Source organism: Anarhichas minor, unplaced genomic scaffold (assembly GCF_050575085.1).
Source record: "Anarhichas minor isolate MPS153535 unplaced genomic scaffold, ASM5057508v1 ptg000045l, whole genome shotgun sequence".
Classification (NCBI taxonomy): Eukaryota; Metazoa; Chordata; class Actinopteri; order Perciformes; family Anarhichadidae; genus Anarhichas; species Anarhichas minor.
The window spans coordinates 8594507-8615704 of NW_027466491.1; the positions used below are offsets into that span (position 1 = coordinate 8594507).

The 21198-nt window shown below is 43.7% G+C and overlaps 1 protein-coding gene across 1 annotated transcript; it reads left to right on the top strand.

Moving 5' to 3' along the window:
• The first annotated feature begins 1166 nt into the window (after nucleotides 1–1166).
• Nucleotides 1167–20735, top strand: ntn4 (netrin 4). Its single transcript, XM_076111509.1, has 10 exons — nucleotides 1167–1582; nucleotides 2982–3538; nucleotides 8571–8849; nucleotides 13136–13262; nucleotides 14331–14516; nucleotides 18145–18358; nucleotides 18579–18673; nucleotides 19061–19129; nucleotides 19239–19412; nucleotides 19603–20735. The coding sequence occupies exons 1-10, from the start codon at nucleotides 1537–1539 to the stop codon at nucleotides 19740–19742; spliced, it is 1887 nt and encodes a 628-aa protein (XP_075967624.1). The 5' UTR covers nucleotides 1167–1536; the 3' UTR covers nucleotides 19743–20735.
• The last annotated feature ends 463 nt before the right edge of the window (nucleotides 20736–21198 follow it).

The following is a 21198-nucleotide window of genomic DNA, read 5'->3' on the forward strand; positions in this document are numbered from 1 at the left end:
CTTGAATATTTGTGTAGATAAATATAGTTTCTTTTGTGTCCGCTAGATATATTTCTCAATATGTATCACACTGACGAACATACAGACCAGTATAACCAGTTTATAAAATGAGTAAACTAAAGTGTTAAGTGTTAAGATTCTCTAAACATTTAGCATCGATGCTTCACTAATAATAAAGTAACGTGTAATAATATTGAACTCATCATAGGGGCCATTTTTCTGCAGAAACAGGACTTTTACTTTGAAACTTTAAATACATGCTGCTGATAATATTTCTGCACTTTTACTTAAGTAAGACTCTGAATGAAGAACTTTATCTTTAGAGGACGTTTGCATTGTTGTAAACAATCTGAATACTTCTTCCACAACTTTATGTGACAGGAAGTTTTGTCTCAGATCAGTAAGTATTGCACTACAATTTCTAGGTACTTTATCATCTGAATTAAGAACCATATCTTGTATCTTGTACTTTTTTACTCCACTACATTTAATATATTCTAGATTGGACCATTTAGTGTAATGAGTACTTTTGCTTTGGGTACTTTAAGTATATTTTGATGCCAGTACTTTTACAGTGATTTAAAGTTACTTGGTACATTTACTTAAGTGGCATTAGTACAATTTTAAGGGTATTCATACTTTAGGATACTTAAATATTTACATTTGATGCTACTTTATACTTATACTTTACATTTCAGAGGCAAATATTGTACTTTTTACGTCACTACATTTAGGCTAAGAGTACATAGTTGTTTTTAAAATTAAGATTTTTCATATAAAACATATTAATAAAATGTACCAAAAGCACAAGTACTCATTATGCAGAACGTAATTGAGTATTTTATACTGTAGTATTGCTACTTTTACTGAAGTACTTCTTCCTGCTCCACCAGATACTTAAACAAGAGGTTTAGTCTCTGCTGTTGGGTTAGTAAAACCTTCTCATTAGACACCTTTCATCTTGTTGTCCCTGAAGTCTTCACAAAGGGTCCCCTGGAGGCTCCTCGTGGACCCTCATGTTGGGACCCCCCTCAGGAGCAGGTTGTGGACTCTCTCCAAGTCAGAAGCGCCGCGAACAAACTGGAATGTTCCTTTAAATGCGAGAAGAAAGCTGCGGAGGAGAGGCGGAGCTGCTGCTCTCACTACACAACCTCTCCGTCTCTCTCTCTCTGCAGCTCCTTAGAAATAGATCTGCGGGGCAGAGCGGGTGCAGAACAGGCGCACACTGCGGGGAAATGAAACACGCTGCGCGTCCCGAAGCAGCAGACGAGCTGAGCAGACCCGTTCACTTTACCATCGGTCCTCTTCTCTCTCAGCGGGACATCGCACACCGTCCGGGACCATGTCGCTTCTTCACGAGTTGTTATCGGCTTATTGGGTCGCAGCTGAGTGAAAGAGAAAGTCCACACTGGATTTGAAACCTACGCACTTGCCACCGCGGATGAAATCTTCGCGTACTTGATGTCCGAATAACTCCACGGATTTTCTCCCTCTTCTTCTTCGCATATCTCGGATTATTCCTTTAAACACGGAGATATGATGATTGTATTTGCTATCAGCCTGGCCGTGTTGTCAAATGCAGGTTAGTATGTTTTTTTTTACATCAAACATCCTCATGAGTTATTGTCACTAATTCAACAATGTGAAGGGAGAAGTGCAGCAATGCAGAACTTGCCTGGATTTTTAGGCAATTTAATCTCTTGACTGGAAGAGTTTCATCTGCGGTGTATTAAACACCTGAGCCCTCATCTATAAAACGGTAATATGCGATATCAAAAACTAAATGATCAAACTCAAGTCTCCATGTAAACCTCGAGGAGACACAGAGCAGTGGAGGATATGTCTGAGCCTTATTGTTGCACAGATTTGGATGGAAGTTTGATATTAGAAACGTCAGAGTTTGTGATTTATCTTTATAGATTAACAGCGTCCAGATTATGTATATCTAATCTTAATATAACATAATTAACTCTTGTTTATTAGTTTATGTCCTATTAATTAGCACCAAATTAAAGGTTATTCAGTCTAAAAGGTTTCAGTCTTCCCCTCATGACCTCGCCACATACAGACAGTTATGTAATTCAGCATGAACTCCGCTCTAACAAAAGAACATCACTCCAAAAAAGATCCCTCAGTGCAAAAGTTCACTGATCCAGGCCCTGAGGTTTAATACGAGTCTATCTGTGAAGTCACTGACGTTGGAAAAACAAAGTGAGCTCCAGGTTCTGGATAATGAATCCGCGTTGGAAGATGACACTGTGGCACTCGGGGGGGGGGTTGGAGAGCGTCTGGAAGGCGTCTGAATGCTGCTCATCCTACACGAGCTGCCAAACTTTGTCTGTGTTAGAGTCCACGCTGGCTGCAGGCAGGTGCACAATGCCTCTATTATGCCTTTTGCATAACATTTCCCATCGAGGTAAATCACTTGGCTTGTGTACACACACACACACACATTGAGTCACTATTATTCTCAGCTCGCCCACAGACTCTCTCACATACTCTGTTACTTAGATTCAGATTTGTCTGTTCACTAAACTCTCCAAAACCTCCAAACCTGCTTATTAAAGAAGTTAAAATCTGGACTTTTGGAGTTAAAAAAGTAAATTAACAACAAGTTACAACAAAAAAACGTTCCTACTTATCTGTAGTCTATCTTTCTCTGCCTCCTTCCTGCATCCTATCGAAGAAATAGTCCCGGTGACTTATCCAGTATGTGATTTTGGTGCTATTTTAATGCCCCAATGCTGTGTATTTCATTTACCTTCATTGTACTGGGGTGAAGGCAGAAACCTCAAGAGACAGAAATCTCAAAATAGCATGGATAAATAGTACTGGAGGTGTGTGATTTGGGTGAACTGACCCTTTAAGCTAAGGTATAATGAGTGTCACACCCAGCGGACATCTTCTTTTCTCTAGACAGCAGTTTAGTCACCTTGTAGTACACATGTAAACTCATTTGTTCCTCTCTCTCTTCCATGCAGGTCTGTCGGTGGAGGTGTTTCGTGCCGGTGTGGCTCCTCGCTGTGAGAGCCGGGCCTGCAACCCCCGTATGGGTAACTTAGCCCTGGGTCGCCGGGTCCTGACGCAGACCGTCTGTGGCAACAACGGCACCGAGCTCTACTGCTCGTACTCCGACCCCAACGCCAACCTGGCCTGCGACGCCGCCAAGTGCGCCAAATGCAACGCCGGCCTGCCCCTCCTGTCCCACCTGGCCGGGGCCATGTCGGACTCCTCCTTCCGTCACCCCAACACCTGGTGGCAGTCTGCTGAAGGGGTGGAGTCCGAGACGGTGCAGCTGGACCTGGAGGCAGAGTTCTACTTCACGCATCTCATCATGGTGTTTCGCTCGCCGAGGCCGGCCGCCATGACCCTGGAGCGGTCGCAGGACTTTGGGAGATCGTGGAAGATGCTGCAGTACTACGCCGGCAACTGCAGCGCCGCCTTCAGGATGGAGGAGGGAAAGGCAGCAGGCGTGGGCCGGGACGGGGCCGCCTGCACCGCCAAATACTCCGGGGCTTATCCCTGCAACCGTGGAGAGGTGAGGAGGGAGCCGTGTGTCTGTTACTATTCTAAATTACTCCATGTGACAGATGTGGCTCATAGCAACAAACCACAGCTCTACGGAGCATTTGAGCTTCTTTACGCTCATTGTTTCGGTTCATTCTCACAGCTCTCATCAGCATCATTTCCAGCAACATGAGCAGCTGCTTTTAAGCAGTTTGCACATGCACCACATGTTCCCAGCATCAATACAAACAGACAGAAAAAGTTAGCAACTAGCTGGTGGACGTAGTGGAGCATTTAGCGGCAACAAAGCCAGATGTTTTCCTCAGATATTTACCCCCCAAATGACCAAAAGATCCGCTGATGCAGGTTTCAGGGTTGTGACACAAACAGAGGAGGAAAAAAGAGCACAAAGACGTAGCACTTTGTTGTTGATAAAAGTAATGAGTGACATATTATATTAACTACATGTTGAATTCATTTTCAGTGTCAAGTACACACAGTGACGTTTCTCTCTCTCAAACAACAGTTTCCTCTGAATGTAATTGACCGTAGCGACGACGACGTCGCCAGATGTGCGTTGGTTGATCAGATTTGCATCAAGTCTTGGTTGATTTCCCACCATTTCTCGTCAAAGCAGGTTGACGCAGGTGGAAAGGAGGTGCGGATACACACCTGCAGTGGAGGGGGGTGACGGAGAGTTTCCTGCTCAGCTTTTTTTCTCCCTCTATGAATGAATTGTTAATTATGTCATATCATAATCATAATTATAATACAAGCCAGTGCGCTCATTCTTTTCTAAACAAATGACTTAAAGTGTATCATTACCCATCCTACTGGAGCAAATTCAGTCCTGTCCGCTGTAAGTCACGCAACATGCGAGAAGACATACAGTCATACCGGCTGAGCAGAATGAAAGCAGAGCTCAGCCAGGTGGGGGAAGCTTTGTGTGTGTGTGTGAGTGAGTGAGTGTTTAATAGCCATACTTTGACTGTAGCACGAGAGGGCTTCCTGAAGCCCATTGATGTTTAATTGAAGCAGTGTGTGTGGGGAGCTGATCTGCAGATGTGTGTGGAGGCGCATGCCAAGCGTGGCGCTGCTCCGGACTCCCTGCAGCGCTCTCATATGTGATGTGTGTCTTCGCCCTCTTTTTGAGGGGCCTTCTCTTCTACGACTCCTTCCAAGTATTCAGCTGTCAGTGGCCTCATTCTGCTGCTGTATCATACATCTTTTCTTTATGTACTTCTGCTTTTGTGCATTTTCGTTTTACATGATTTTCTCTCCACCTTTTTTGCTCGAGGGTGTGAAAAAATGGCTTCTTTTCTCTTCCGTCTCTCTCTCTCTCTCTCTCAGACTCTGTGCTTCACATTTTGGTTTGTGCACGTCTCAGCCACCTGTGCTGGGAACGTGACCTCTGACCTCTAACCCCTTAACCGATGACCCAGAGATTAAAAGAGGTCAAGTAGCGGTCTGACAGACCTGCAGCTGCTGCTGCTCAGCTGTTCGCACTCTCTCTGCTCCTGTGTGTTTTTGTTGTGATTGTACAGCAGCTATAATGACAGTTTAACAGTCTGTGGTCTGTGCAAAGTGATGACAACAAAGCCTTTCACTCTGCACTTTGTATGAGTCTCAGGGATGTAGTTCCCCTTTTCCTCTGTGTTTCATGTACAAATATGCTGAGCGTTTATAATGACAGAGCTTTCGGCTGCGTCTTGTGGCATTCATCAGCGGATGGAGTTCGCTCAGTTGACATGGCGAAAGTATATGAACATGGAAACAAAGAAAGTGTCAATTGAAATCTAAATCTTTGAGAAAACCAATAATACATGTAAACAAACTAATTTACATCAAACTTACTATAACTTAGCACTGAACAGACTCAACAAAAGCCTGGTGTCTGCTTCTCAGTTATGAGGATTTGCTGCTTTTTATTGTAAATAGAATTTATTTTTATTTTGCAACGTCCCTTAAACAAAAGAATCCATCTGGAAGACATACTTGTAAGACATATGTCAACATATTATACACCAAACAACTTATTGATTAATTGTAGTCATCGACATATTAAATCTAGAATAAAAATAATCTTTTAGTTCTAGCCTTATGATCATTTTCAGAAAAATGACCCTCCACTCCTTCAAAGTAAGACAAATGGTACGCTGAAAGCTTTTTGTGTTCACCTGTAATGTGCGGAAAAAGTGGTGTGTGTGTGTGTCTGTGTGTGTGCATGTGTGCGTGCTGGGTTTCTTGTCTTATTTATGAGGTCAGCTGGGCTGGAAGAATGTGAGAATTTGTTGTAGAGACTGACCTCCTTAGGGAAGAGAGTGAGGCAGACCAGCCAACACACATATTCTCTCTTTTTCACAGTTCCTCGAACACACACACACACATACACACTCCGTGCCCTTTCAGATAAACACATACAGTCGGCTTTCCGTCTGTCTGCTGGGAAGGAAGTGCCGTTGCTCTGATGGATGTTGGTACTGTTGGCTAGACACCCATCCCCCCCCTCTCCGTCTTTCTCCTTCCATCAATGCCCATTGTGCCTGTTTACCAGATTACAGTCCACAGTGCTTTGATGGAATTACTCCTGTTTAAGCCAGACTTACTTTATTTTTCAGCCTGAAGTGGACACATGGCCCACAGTGAACCCATTGCCTCAGGACGCAGGTGGACAGATTCCACAATAGACACAGCAGCGATAGCTTAAAATAGCCTTTCAATCTGCACATGTATATTCAATTACAGTTAAAGGTTCCTGTGGGGTTCCCTCCTAAACAAGTGCCAGTAAAAATGTTTATCCTCAGTGATTCTCACCAAAACACATGGTGTGTCCTTGGAGCCCAAAAAAAGTATTTTGTCATTCATCATGTTCTGCTAGCTATCAGTCTTATTCTTTCCTGTTTTTGTTGGGTCACTTGTACATGTGCAACCTTGTAGAGTTTAAGATCAAAAAGTTATGTTTTCTGCTGCAAGAGGACTCTTATTTGCTGTCATTTGAAAGAAAAAAAAAAGTATTTTAACTCAGAGCACGCTTTGCGTAGTAAAAAGAGAAGTGAAAATAAGGGGAAGACAACACAAATAAACAGCTGAATGTGCACCGTATTATTAGTTTAGTCTTTTGAGCAAAACGATAGATTTTCATTATGATTTTGTTATGATATTCTTACTTTTAACCCTTAAAATAAACACTGATAAATTCCTAGATTAGCTAAACTTGTTTTCATATTGCTTGGCTACATAAAACCCATTAAGGACTCTTGGGGAGTCTTACATTTACTCGCTGTTCAAATTAACATAAATGTGGGTGTCATCAGCGTATTTGCGAACACCAATATTCTGTCTCCAGATTTACAGGAAAACTACGACGCATTATTTTGTAGTGAGATCTCCAAGCAGGCCTGGTGAGGAATTTGTGTTGTGTAAAGGAAAGCAAAAACCGATGTCTATGTGCATGCCAGTGTGTGTGTGTGTGTGTGCTGGTGTTGCTGTGGTGTCACCGGGCTGTCGCGGGCCTTTTGTCCGGCCCTGAGTTATGTGAAGCTGGATCTCCGTCCCCGTCTTTGTTTGGCCCTGCTCTCCGTGCTCTCCCGCGGACCGGCGCCCCTCGTCCTATTTGCCGTGTTCTCTTAATTGTGGACCACAATGCGGTGACCCCGCGACCTTTTCCAACAACAGGGAAATTAATAGCGTTCCTCCCATCACACTCTCGGCCAGTCATCCAGCCAATGAGGGAGCCACATGGGGGCTTTTTTTGCTCTCATCTTGCGTCAACCAATGAAAACACACACACATAAAACACACACACACACACTACTCGTCCAATGATATCAATGATGGCCAGCGACAACAACACACACTTTGTAAAGAGACACACTACAAACACACACATTTCTTTCACAGCGAGAGTTGTGGCAGACACCACTCTTTCACCCCGACAACAGCAATAGTGTTGGTTGCTAGTGGCAGCGATAGGCTCAGCGATGGCAGGCCGCCCATAAAGGGATCTTCGATTTGAAGGATGTCCAGGGACCAGACATGGAGAGGGAGAAAGGTTGGGTTCACTCATTTAAGGACACCCACACGTGAGGACGTAGTCAAAGATGACGGGGTGTAAAGGTCATAGTTTGGTGCACAAATGATACCAAAACAAACCTTCGTTAACGTGACAGATGTAGTGATACAAGAAGCATCAATGAACCTGATTGTGCCACTGAATACGCTAATCCGTCTAAATCATGGGGCTGCAAGAGAGAACAGGTTTTTTCTGCTGTTAAGAATTTGATTATTGTTTTCCGTATTTAAAGGAATAAAGTGAATCAAGGAAGAGGGAAACCATAAAGCCAACGAAACAACTCCACCTTCTGAAGGGAGAACTAACCCTGTATGAGTTTATACTGTATGTTCAAGAGCCTCAAAAGGAAGAAAGCCAAAAGCGCAAAGAAAAGGTTTTGACCTGCCAATTTCTTTCACCCAACAGCTCAAAAACTCAAGGGACACAGCTTTGTGCTCATTCACACAAGACTTCATTATCTGCCATGTGTATTTGGCAAAATTAAATGTTGGGTTATAACATTTTTGTTGTTGCTAATCGCGGGGGGGGGGGAGTGGGGGGGGGGGACGCCTGTAAAGTATAAAGTTTGATGCATCTGGCCATTAAAATATAGCTTTCCAGGGCCAGTCAATGCTGCAAACTCAGTTTTTGTTAAACATTCCATTGCCTGGCAGCTTGAATGTGGACCAGTCACAAACTTAAAAGGTCCAGGCTGCAGCATTTAGGGGGATCTATTGGAATATAACATTAATACGTATCTTTTCTTTAGTGTAGAATTAGCCAAATCCTGCACACGAGACCTCTAATGAATTGCACTCTTCTGCAACTACATCGCTAAATTCTTACTTCAAAATGACCAATAAATGAATAATTAAAATTTCAGTTTAAACATCAGAAGAAAAGACTGCTGACAGTCCAAGCAGCGAGTGGCACATTCCTCCAATCAGGCGTTTCCTTGATTAAGGAAAAATAAATGATAAAAATCTCTCTCTCTCTTTCTCTGTCCAAACAGGTGATCTACCGCACCCTCCCAAAGTGGGAGTCCCTGGATCCGTTCGGGGTGGAGGGCCAGCAGCAGCTGAGGGTGACCAACATCCGGATCAGACTGCTGAAGAGGCAGTCGTGTCCCTGCCAGGCCAAAGACCTCGCCTCCACACACGAAGCTCCTCCCACCCGCCACTTTGCCATCTACGACCTGATCGTGAAGGGAAGCTGCTTCTGTAACGGACACGCCGAGCAGTGTGTTCCTGCACCGGGCTACCAGCCCATCAGAGACCGCACCAACCATGTGGTAAGACAGGAGCACTGGGTCATTATGACGGGGGCGAATTCACGGCAACAAAATGCTAAATACCCCTCTGCAGATATTTTGGATCAAAACTATTTACACAGGCAGCGATGTGAATTTGCGACAGTTGCAACACTTTTTAAATGAAAGGTTTGAATAGATTTGAAAAAATATATTTTTAGAACTCCCCCTGTGTGTAAAGGTCTTTAGAGTTTGTTTACGATTAAACAAAACATTTACTATCAGGTCTACAGATACTTTCAATAAAATATCAACGCTTTTATTTCCAATAATGTGTAATAAGCTTGTTTTAAGCCTTGATGCTGTGATACTAAAGCACCACACTTCCTTCACTCCGCCTTGTTTTGACATTCTGACATTTCTCTCACTTGTTCTGATATTTATCACGGAGCAATCACACCCCAATGGGCGGCCTTCCCACTTGTTCTGAGGAAGACTATAAGGCTCGATACTTACGGAAGAAACAGCTTGTTCACTTTGTGTTGACAGTCGTCTTATTAACAGACTAAAGGAGGGGTGGTGAGGGAGGGATCGCCTTTCTCTCTCCTGCTTCCTCTGTTCTTCTGTCAGCTCAGATCAACGGCTTATTTTCCTGTTCATAACAAACACAAGAGATGTAGATATTGATTCAAGGGTTGATGTCGGCGTTGATGTGTTGATGAAGGTGTGAACGGACACGGCTGATTCGGTGTTCCAGAGTTTATGCTATTATCACAACCATCTCCACAAACAGAAACGTCTGTTCTGAAACAATCAGTGAGGCTCGACAGGGAAAGTGAGTCAACAAGGAGTTTCCTTAACAACTTATAATAACAGAACGGCATCAATAAAGTAGTAAAGAATTTTTAAGTCCCATAGCGATAAACACTTTTAGTTTTTTAAAGAATTGAGACCAATCTAATGGACAAACTGTTACAACGTCACTTCTTTTCAACTTCTTCAAACATGTCATTGATATTTCTGTACTGAAATGTCTTTCTATTCAATTTCAAAGTCATTTAGTGCATAAAATGATAAATGGACAAACATATTGTAACTTATCAGACCTTAAAGCAGATGAAATGTTTGGTATTACACATGGCAAATGAACGAGAGAGTATTCATGTGTTTTCTTTGCTGATACCAGTGTTTTTTTGTATTGAAGCCGATTTATTGGACACGGTCTTTAAATCTGGCTATTCTCATGCCAAGAAATTCCAAGCGGCTCTACCGAGTGTTTTCATCACGATTTCCTTCTTTTGAGGGTAGAAAGTCCTCTGAAAGAGTCTTTAGACCTCAGGGCTGTAAAACTCCGCTCTGCACGCCAGGATAACAATAACACTACTAAAGATAATAGATCATTTTAATGCTAACATGTGTGGCAGATATTCATCTCTCATCACAAATATTAGTCCAACTGCTCCCAAGACGTAAAGTTTGAACAGTAAATCCTTCTTAACCGCCCTCACAACATTACCTCGGGTCATCGTTCTGCAGTGCCCCATGCGGGTAGCATTCCGTCAACACACGGAAGTTATATAAGAGACTTTTACAGCAGTTTTATCAGCAGTTTGTTTTGTGTCTCTGTTTCGACCCAGAGCCGCCATTTCTGGCAAAACCCAAACAAGCAGAGCAGCACGAGATGGGAGATGAGGGAAGAGATTAGTGATGACTCGGGGATGGAAGTATTCCTTTACTCAGAGAGAACTACAGTGGCCCTCAGGTAACCTAAAAACACTGAGGACTCTCTTTAGAGCCAGTGTTTGGTTTGTCCGTTCTGGGCTACCGTAGAATCATGGCGGTGCGACATGGCGGACTCCGTGAAGAGGATTCTCTCCCTATGTAGATACGAAGGACTAATTCTAAGCTAACTTAAACACAACAAATCAACAAAAAATAGTTGTGAATATTATATTCCATTTCTGCCAATAAATCTCTCCTAAATCCTACACACTGTTCCTTTAAGGAAAAGTACTCCACTACAAGTAAACGCCCTGCATTCAAATCACATGTACTCGAGTAAATCGTAGTTATTTTTGGTTTACACTAAACATACAGTATGATATTATATTCTCTTCTGTTCATATATGTACAGTCTGTTTGTTTGGTCTGCTGTGTGTTTAGTGTGTGTGCTTAAGCATGCAGTGTTTTGTCTGCGTGTGTGTGTGTGTGTGTGTGTGTGTGTGTGTGTGTGTGTGTGTGTGTGTGTGTGTGTGTGTGTGTGTGTGTGTGTGTGTGTGTGTGTGTGTGTGTGTGTGTGTGTGTGTGCAGTAATCAGCGGTGAAAGTGACCCTTTGATTGGTCGAGTCGTTACTGCTCAGACACTGGTAGACCAAAAGGCCACTTTGTTTGTTGTTGTTGGATTATTTTGCGCTCCTGTTTCCCCACATGGGTTTTTCTTGCGGTTCAGGGTGATTACACTGTCTGTTAGTTTGCCACAAAGCCAACAGTCACACACATTTACAAACCTAATGACATCCAGGGACAACTACTGGAGCGTTAGCAGCAATTAGTCCAATTAGAAGTGTGTTCTTTGTTTTTCACAAACTAACTGCCTCTCTTTACATCTTTCTGTGCCTCTTTACTCTCTTTCTTTTCATTTCTTTCACTTGCACCCCCCCTTGCATATTTGTCTGCTCTACCTTAAGACACACAGAGTGAACATCTGTTTATTAGAAGTACTACTCGGCCTGTAAGAGACATTTGTGTGTTAGCTCTTTACATTATTTCAGTCACAGAAGTAGAGAGAACTTAAAACATATGGTACACGTAACACATTCAATCAGAGGATCGGCGGTTCGAAGATACTTTCATCCATCAAGATCAATCGAGATTTTTTAAGGGTTATTATCGGAAATGAAATGAAAGGAAACAGTTTTTGCAGATTATTAAAATGATGAGTTACGTACATTTAGTACAAAAGTAATAAAACTTTTAAAATGTTGTCAAACCCTTGAATAATTGAGGACTATAAAATGGCAGTAGCTGCATGTTTTAATGTGTTTTGCAGTTCATTGTCACCTCATTGTTTAATAATGGAAAAACTCAAATCATTATCCGACCCTCCAAAAGTATGTTTCTGGCTATACATTTAATTATTTGTTTCTGATTCTACAGCTGCATGATTTTTCCTTTTTGGCACCTATGGAAGTTTAAAGTAACTGATATCATTGCCGTCACACATCAGTCCGTCTCTGCCGTGTCCCGTGGACGGTCCCGTATCACGGTATGGTAAACATGTGAAATGGGTTTAAATACCAGCTGTCTGGACTCGAGCCAGCTGCTGCCCTTTTCCTTCCCCTCTTGTCCATTTCTTCTTTTTCCACTCATTTCTCTCCACTGTTTTCCATTAATTACCTATTTTTTTATATTATTTTTGCGATATGTGTCATTAGCTCTCCTGCCTGGACCTCTCAATTGCTTCCCCCTATTACTGTGATTGAAACGGTGTAAAAGCAGTCATGTGTGTGCGTGTGTTCGCCTCTACATTGCAGGACTGATCTGGGGTTAGAGGACATTTGGCTCTAGTCTATAGCATGTGGATGTGTTTAAGTCTCTGCTATACTAGTACAGTGTGTTACTGTGTGAATCAGAGCCATCACACACACCGTGGGAAACAAATGCACCAATCTGTGTGTTTTTGTGCGTTTGCAGTTATTTTCCATGTTGATCAGTGTGTGTCTGCCTCTACAATCGTTGTATAACAGTGTGTGTCCTACATTACAGTTGCACGGTGTAACGCAAACAAATAAAGAGCTTCCTCAGATGCCATGCCCCCCCCCCCCCCCCCCTTCTCCTTCAATCATTATCCAGCATGCATGGCATTCCAGCTCACAGGAATGACAAGGAGATTGTTATTGTGCTCTCTCTCGCTGCATACTTGCACTCTTCTCACACACACACACACACGTACTCGTAAACAGACACACACACACACACACACACACAAGCTTTTCAGACCAGAGGCCCGTTCTGGTTTCCAGTGATGAAGCCAAACAATCAATGTCCATTCACTAATTTTCAGGCGAGGGAGTAAGAGAGAGACTGAGAGAGATGGAGTGAGAGGAAGCGGAGAAGAGGAAGAGAAAAGCAGAGACGCAGGAAAGGAAAGAGAGAAGAAGAAATGGAGAGTGTAAAATCTGAGAGGAACCCCCAGCATGCTTGTCCTCACGTGGGAAACCTTCCTCTCCATCACACTGACCTCTTTGTTCCTCCCATCCTTCCATCTCTACCTCTGTCTATCATCTCGCTTGTTGCTAATGAGCTCTCGCTCTCTTTCTCTCTCTCAGGTCCATGGGAAGTGTGTGTGCAGACACAACACTGCAGGTGATCACTGCGAGCGCTGCACTCCGCTCTACAACGACCGACCCTGGCAGCCCGCTGACGGACTGACGGGCGCTCCACACGAATGTCGGAGTAAGTCGAACAAACACTGACCCACCTTTCCCCACCGAGGGAACTTTAAATCCTCACTGCATCGCCACAAGACCTAGAACAAACAACTGAAGAGTAACCACCATTTATCGGTGCATCTGCATAGACAGCAACAGCCTGTAGAACGGGCATGTTTAACAAAGCATGATATACAAAGCCCTGATGAGGATTTAGGGGAAGAGGACACTGGAATTAGCTGTAAAAAACAAGCAGCATACGGGAGAGTTAGGGTGCACCAAAATGGCAAACCAGTGCAGGGGAAAGATAAAGTAAAGAGTACAAATTGAGCAAAACAACTTGCCATGTTGGACCATCAACCAGACGGCATCCTCCTTTTGTGAAGCCAGTGCAGAAGTGCCTTAAACCTGCATTCTCTCTACTGACCAGCAGGGGGCGACTCCTCTGGTTGTATAGAAGTCTATGAGAAAGTGACTCTACTTCTCTCTTGATTTATTACCTCAGTAAACATTGTAAACATGAGTTTATGGTCTCAATCTCTAGTTTCAAGTCTTCTTCAATACAGCATGATGTTGATTTAGTAAATTATGGTCCATTTAGAGTCAAACAGACCATAAAGCAGGGGATGCTTTAGGGCGGGGCTACACGGTGATTGACAGGTCTCTACCAGAGACGTATACGGCGTCTCTACATCACTCCTCCTCAGTCCAAATATGGTCACTTCCTGTTCACTGTCTTCTTGGAAGTTAAACTTCTAGAGAGTCATGGGTTATCAACGTATTTTTTAAGTAAGTCAGAGCAGCAATGTCAGCTGTTTTTCTAGTAAAGGAATACTCCACCTAAAAAAACCTGGCTCCTTCATGGAGGGCAGCAGCTACAGTTAGCTTGGATACTCAACAGTTACCAGTGGATTCCACTGGAGACCCACAGACACAGTAAAGCCTCAAAATGTCCATAACAACTTCTCAAACCAGCAGCATAATCTACTTCTCTGATACAGACAATTACTGTTTGATACTCTAAAAGCTCTATATTTTGGTCAAAAGCGACAGCGACTCAAAGTTGGTGTTGATTTCCTCCCTCTCACACCAGAGTGCAAGTGTAACGGACACGCTCAGAGCTGCCGCTTTGACTGGACGGCGTGGCGTGAGTCCGGCCAGCGCAGCGGAGGCCTTTGTGACTGTCTGCACAACACTGAGGGACGTCAGTGTCAGAAATGCAAAGCCGGCTTCTACAGAGACCCCCAGAGACCACAGACAGCCCCCGACTCCTGCAAACGTAAGGCACACAACACATACAAACAGTTGCTCATCACAGTGAACATTGTGGCTTTTCAGATTTCAGTCTATGTGCATGAGATGAGTTCAGGAATTTCACTCGTAAATACTAGACGCAGGGATGTTGCCATGCCCAACATTTTTTTGCAAACCGTAACGTGTAGAACACACTGTAAAATGTCATATCGCATAATTAATCATACCGGTGTTGACAAAATGTTGCTAGTGTGAATCATAACATCAACCTCATACGCACACCACGCTGGCACGGCGATCTCATTCTCACAAGGAATGCGGAGAACTGAGATCGCAAGCCGAGACGTGCTGGATAGCGCTGATACCTCATGGGCACCTGGCCCTGTGTGTGTGTGTGTGTGTGTGTGTGTGTGTGTGTGTGTGTGTGTGTGTGTGTGTGTGTGTGTGTGTGTGTGTGTGTGTGTGTGTGTGTGTGTGTGTGTGTGTGTGTGTGTGTGTGTGTGTGTGTGTGTGTGTGTGTGTGTGTGTGAGAGAGACAGCAGACGGCCCACGCTCCAGCGCAGTTTACACCGGAGTTAATCATCAGATGGTGGCATTCCTTCTTCTGACTCAAAGCTCAACACACAAACCCCTGCGCATCCATCTCAGGCTTGTTTTGCCATTTTTCATGCGTGACTCAGAGCTGGAGTAGCTTCGGGGTAATCATTGGTAGTAGGGCGTGAGGGTCCTCTGTGTGTACGTGTGTGTCTGAGCGGCGTGCTGCCCTCTGGTGATGAGACGAGTCTTAAGTAAACACGCGATAGTCATCCATAAACACGCAGCAGTGGCTACATTCCCCGTCTGATTATGAGTCAGATTTGACCCAGTCAGCTCAGTCCTGCAGGTATGCTGGACTCACACATCATTTCTAGTGCATGTGTGTGTGTGTACACTTGCGAGGACCAATTTGAGTTTTAGACCTTTAGAGTGAGGACGTTAGACACGTTAGAATTAGGTTTGGGGTAAGGGTTGGGTCAGGCATTTAGTTGTGATGGTTAAGGTTGGTGTAAGGAGCTACCGAATGCATTATGTACACGTGTGTGTTCACGTAGGCATATACATTGAATTTAAAACGTGTCGAATAAGTGACAAATTGCACCAAAGCATTCAAAAACATAGAGGAGGGACAATATGTTGGCTATCAGCCCAATTATATCAATCACAGTTTGGGTGTCGTGCACATTTGATTTTATTTCTTTACATCAAGAGATCCACACAACAGAAATACAAATATTTCTCAAAAACTTTTTAACTTTTTAAACCCTTTTACCCACCGACTGCTACAGCGTTTCAGCCCTTGGTTGCATATTGTGGCGTCTCTATTAGCATAGATTCAAAATCTTCCATTGGAGCCATGTTTACCAACATGATACAGCCTTATTCCATTGTTGTTCTTCAGTTTATTATCTATTATATCTTTTCCCCATGCCAATTTAAGACCATCAAGTTTAGATGTGTCTCTGATAGTCATACAGAACAGACATGTACTAGGGTTTAGATTTCAGGGATTGGGTGTCGTGCATGAAAACTCGCCTGTGGTTGTAACTGTAGAGGGGTAATGATCCTCACCCTGACGGCTGATTGATGGACAAAAAAGGAGCGACGGCATGCTTTGGAGAACCCCTGAGACGAAGGTACAGGTTGTGAAATCCTGCTGACAATGGAGGAATTTCCCTCCGTCGTGAGGAACATTTTTTTCATACCAGGCTCCGAGGGGCCCTGGAAAGAAAACACTCCTGTCAAGCTTGTACACACCAAAACTCTTTAGCAGGGGGGAAAGTTACAGTGTGTGTATATATATGTGTGTGTGTGTGGGGGGTTTGTTGTCTACACTGGCTGCTCAGGCAGGTGTCTTGTCATGTCTCATGAAGTTTTCATCGTCTGAGCTCCTGCGGCTCTCTTATACACACATATTTACACAAAGAAGTCCTTGTGTAGTGACCCTCTTCAAATGCTCATAAATTCTCACGCAGATATGTAAACACACGCGCGTACCGAACACATCGTAACACGTGTTTATCGGCTTTACAGGGACCTCAGATGGTGCTTGGTTGATTATTAACGTGTGGAGGCTGTTCACCAAACAATAGTGTAGATAAGGTCCTGATACACACACACACACGCAAAGGTCTTGTCTAGGACATGTCTAGTATTTGTGTATCTTCTGTGCACATCTATGAAGTCTATAAATGTGATGTCTTTATGATTTTATTGATATTACACAGTTCGTTCTTATGATAAGGTTTATGTTATCTTTGTTGTCCCGGACCGTTTGTCTGATTAACCATCTGGTTTGGAGCTCAAGAAGGTTTATGGGACATTGTTCCGACAGGCTGAAGACAGCAGTGTGCTTCATCCCTAACTTAGACGTGTCATTCCTGCTCCCTTTTAATGAGGAATTCAGGAAATATAACATAAAACTAACAAGTATTTGCGTCATGAATTAATCTGTTTATTATTCTTTTGTCTATAAGATAATATAAAAAATCAGCCATGATATTTTTTTGCAGTTGCAGATAGATGTAATTATAACCAGAACTATGACTGTTTGTTCTATTGCTATAGTCAAACATTAATGATTTAAAAAAAGAAGAGGTGAGAGTGCAGGGAGTCATGCCTCTGGGTGTACAGTAAGTAGTTGGAGTCATTTACTGCCAGTCGAGCTTCAAGCATCATTAAACAGGAGAGAAATGGCTCCTAACAACACCCCCTCTTTGTCTCTCCCTCCTCGTCTTCTGCCTCTCTCCTTAACCATGTCTCCCTCCCTCGTCCTCCCCCGGGACGGGGACAAATTTATGGGGGAGGCCCGACACCTCCCCCTGCAAAGGCTCCGGGTCTCAGTGTTGATAACAGTAGAACGGCAGACAGTAGTTTTCTCAGACTGCCAGTGGAAACATGGGTGTGTGTGCAAGTATATTGTTTTTGGAGGTTGTTTAAAGAACACCCTATCAGCACACAATTAGAGGGGGGGAGAAAGCTGGAGAGGTTTGTGTGTGTGTGTGTGAGATAAGAAAAAGAGAGAGGCCTTTGTATTACAAGCTCCTGCAACAACACCACACAATAAATTTGTAATTTACAGGTTAGTAAACTGTCATCTTAAAAGACCTTTAGACTCAATGTTCCCAAACATGACTTTTTTTTGTTCTTAGCAGTAGATCTCTTCAAATTGGCCATGCTCTATTTTAAATAACTGACCCCAGACAAATATTTGGAGTGATGGGAAGTAACAGTTTACAGACTGCTTTTTTCAAATGTAGAAATACTATATTTAACCTTTCAGTTGCCAAAAAAAGAACACAAATTATGCCTATTAGGCCCGCGGACAGAGTCCTTATCCTCAGCAGAACAACTCACAGCTCCGGGTCAGTCCTGAAGAAACAGGAAGTCCAGAAAGCAGCGGATGTGAAATCCTCGTCAGAACGCACACCGGTCGTCAGTCCGACCCTCAGCTTCTGAACGGCCCAACAAGTGTCTTCATCAGAGGACCCACACAGCTTTTTGAACTAACCCCTTTTGATTACTTACTTTCATGTTAGGCTATGTTAACGATTTGTCGATGTCAAAATGCAACATGCAACACCTTCACATCGTAAACTACTTTTTTCTCTTCCCAGCATGCAGCTGTCACCCCTTGGGCTCCATGCCCTTCCACCTGGCTGACGGCTCACTCTGCGACCCCTCCAACGGAAATTGCATCTGCAAACCTGGAGTAGGTGGAAACCACTGCGACAGGTGCATGGTGGGATACTGGGGCTTCCACGAGTATGGCTGCCGTCCGTGTGACTGTGCAGGAGACTGTGATCCGTTTACTGGAGACTGCATGTTTGGGTGAGTAATAAAAAAAAACGATATGTAGATAGCAAGTGCCTTTTTGATACCAGTGATTTTCCTTTTCCCAAATCTTTGTCCCTCATAGCAAAGAACTTTTCATTTTTATGTAAGGTAACATGATTATCCACAGCAAACAGAGGTCTGTGTATTTATTTGCAAACACATTTACATGCCCATGTGTGTGCGTGTGTGCTGATGTTGTAATGTGTTTGTGCAGCTCTGACCTGGACCTGTACAACTTGGAGGGAAACTCCAGCGAGCCGGTGAGGATCTTCAGAGTAGACGAACTCTTCTCTGCCCTACACTACTCAGGTGAGTTGAGACTGTGTGTGTGTGTGTGTGTGTGTGTGTGTGTGTTATGCATCCTCTTCCACAGCCCAGTGACCAAGCATTAATGGTTAAGTAATGAAAGTAATCATAGGGCCTTAGAAGGCGATGGAACAAAGACGGATGTGTGTGTGCGCGTGCGTGCATGCATGCATGGACAGTTTCCATGTGTCCCTTCTCTTAGACCCCCCACCATCGGCCTGTAACTGCAGCTTTCATAGGCACATTCCTCACTGGACACACACTGTGCTTGCATTCTTAGGACGCCATGCACAGTATCTGAGACCACACACACACACACACACACACACACACACACACACCAGTTATGTGACAGATATTAATCTGTACCTGTGTATCCGTCTCCTGCAGAGAAGTGTGAGTGCAAAGAGCAAGCCCTGACCAACAGCAAACTGTTCTGCACCATGAATTATGCATACGGTAAGAATTTCTCACGGGTCTTTCACTCGTAAAGGATTTTAATACCGCAGCATTCAGAGTATTAATACTCTACAATAATTAATACTTGTCTTCTCCACTTGACTCTCAGTCCTGAAGGTGAAAGTGCTGTCGGCCCACGATAAGGGCTCCCACGCCGAGGTGGAAGTCAAAGTTCAGAAGGTGCTCAGTCAGAACAGTAAGGTGAAGATACAGCGAGGTCGGGTCACTCTTTACCCCGAGTCCTGGACCGCACGGGGCTGCACCTGCCCGATCCTCAATCCAGGTCAGACTAACACTCCGTGTCTCACACTGTGATTGTCTGCTTCAGTACTATTTTAACAAACACATCCCAGCCAATCAGAGAAAGTACTTTCTGAAGCTTTTGTAACGTCGCAATACACCTAAGCTGTTTAGCCGCTTTAAAGTTGATTGAGGTGGATTAAGTGTCCCTGACCTTTGACGTCGTTTCTCAGGGCTGGAGTACCTTGTGGCGGGCCACTCGGACCGTAAGCAGGGCCGCCTCCTGGTCAACATGAAGAGCTTCGTCAAGCCGTGGAAGGCCAGCTTGGGGCGCAAAGTCCTCACGCTTCTCAAGAAAGACTGCAACTGGTAGGCGGACGGTCAAAACACTGGAGGACGGACGGACACATGGGACAGCAATGCCTTGGATTTTCTTGTCCTCCAGATGTGGAGTATTGAATCGCACAGGTCTGGGAGCAGGTTTTTTGAAGGCTGAACTGAGATGATCGAAACGCCCTTTTTATTCCTCTGCTGTCGTCCGGTGGGAGCTGGTGGCGGACTGCACCAGCTAAAAGCACCTGGGACATAATTTTATTAAGACGTTTCATGTCTCGCACAGTAGGATTTCTTCTTCTGCTGCTGCTGCGGCTCAAGAAATTGAGGAATTCAGCGCTTTGGTCAAGAGTGCTTTCTATTCCCTCTGGACACATTGACATAAAACTGAATCTCTTCCTCTCTGCAGCACTTTACCCTAAGATGGACTGAGAAAATACGGACACACAAGGAGAGGAAGAACACACGCACACTAAATGACTCCCCTGACATAGACTGTGGATGCAGCACGTCCATTCCATATCACAGTGGACACTCTTCCACGCATGTGTGTGTGCTGCTGACATAATGTGCAAAGCACCCAGAGTGACGCTGAACAAGCCATACAAGCCACTACAGGTGGTTCACTTTTAGCCAGTCCAGGTGTGCCTGTGTTGAAATCGGAGTGAATGGATTTGACCCCTAACGTGAATGTATTTGCCCGTTTTGAAAATGTGTGTGTGTGTGTGTGTGTGTGTGTGAGACAGAGATGGAGTTTGAATGCAGAGGTATATTTACGAGCACAGTCCAGATTCAGTCCAGCTCTTTTCTGTAGGTTTGTGTACACTTTCAAAAACTGCCGTTCCAATGTTCATGATACAGCGTTGATTCATCTCGTATTACACTAAATTCAGAAAATCCTTGTTATTCCTACCTTTGTGCTCTTGTACAGTATTATTTGTATATATCTATATAAATATTATGTTCATCGTTCGCCCCTTTTGTTTAATTGTTTTTGTACATGGTAATATTAAAGGATGATTACAACTCTGTTCTCATTTTGACAGTTTTGGCCGTCATTTCCATCAGCTGTTATAATGTTAAGACGATCAGACAGGTTGTAAACTATCCAACAGTTTTCCATAATAAGCAATTAAAAACCTGAAACAAACGATGGACAAAGCCACTGAAATTAGACCCACGTTGTAATAACTTTTCCTTTAAAGTCTCAGCTTCTGCACTGTGACAGAATAGTCAAAGGAAAACTAAATTAAAGTACCTTTGAATGAATTAAACTTTAGACAAATTGTTTTGGAAATGAAAACAAGTTTTCGTCTCTGGATATCCAAACGCAATCACTTCCTGTCTCTCTCCATATTTTGCTTTTAGCTACCAAGTACCACAAACGTTGAAGTGCGATTTTATAAGACCGGCGTGGCTCGCTGTAGTCGCCCAAAGGCTCCTTTTTTTCATAAATTTGGCATATAACAAGAAATAAATTAAAATCGGGAACATTT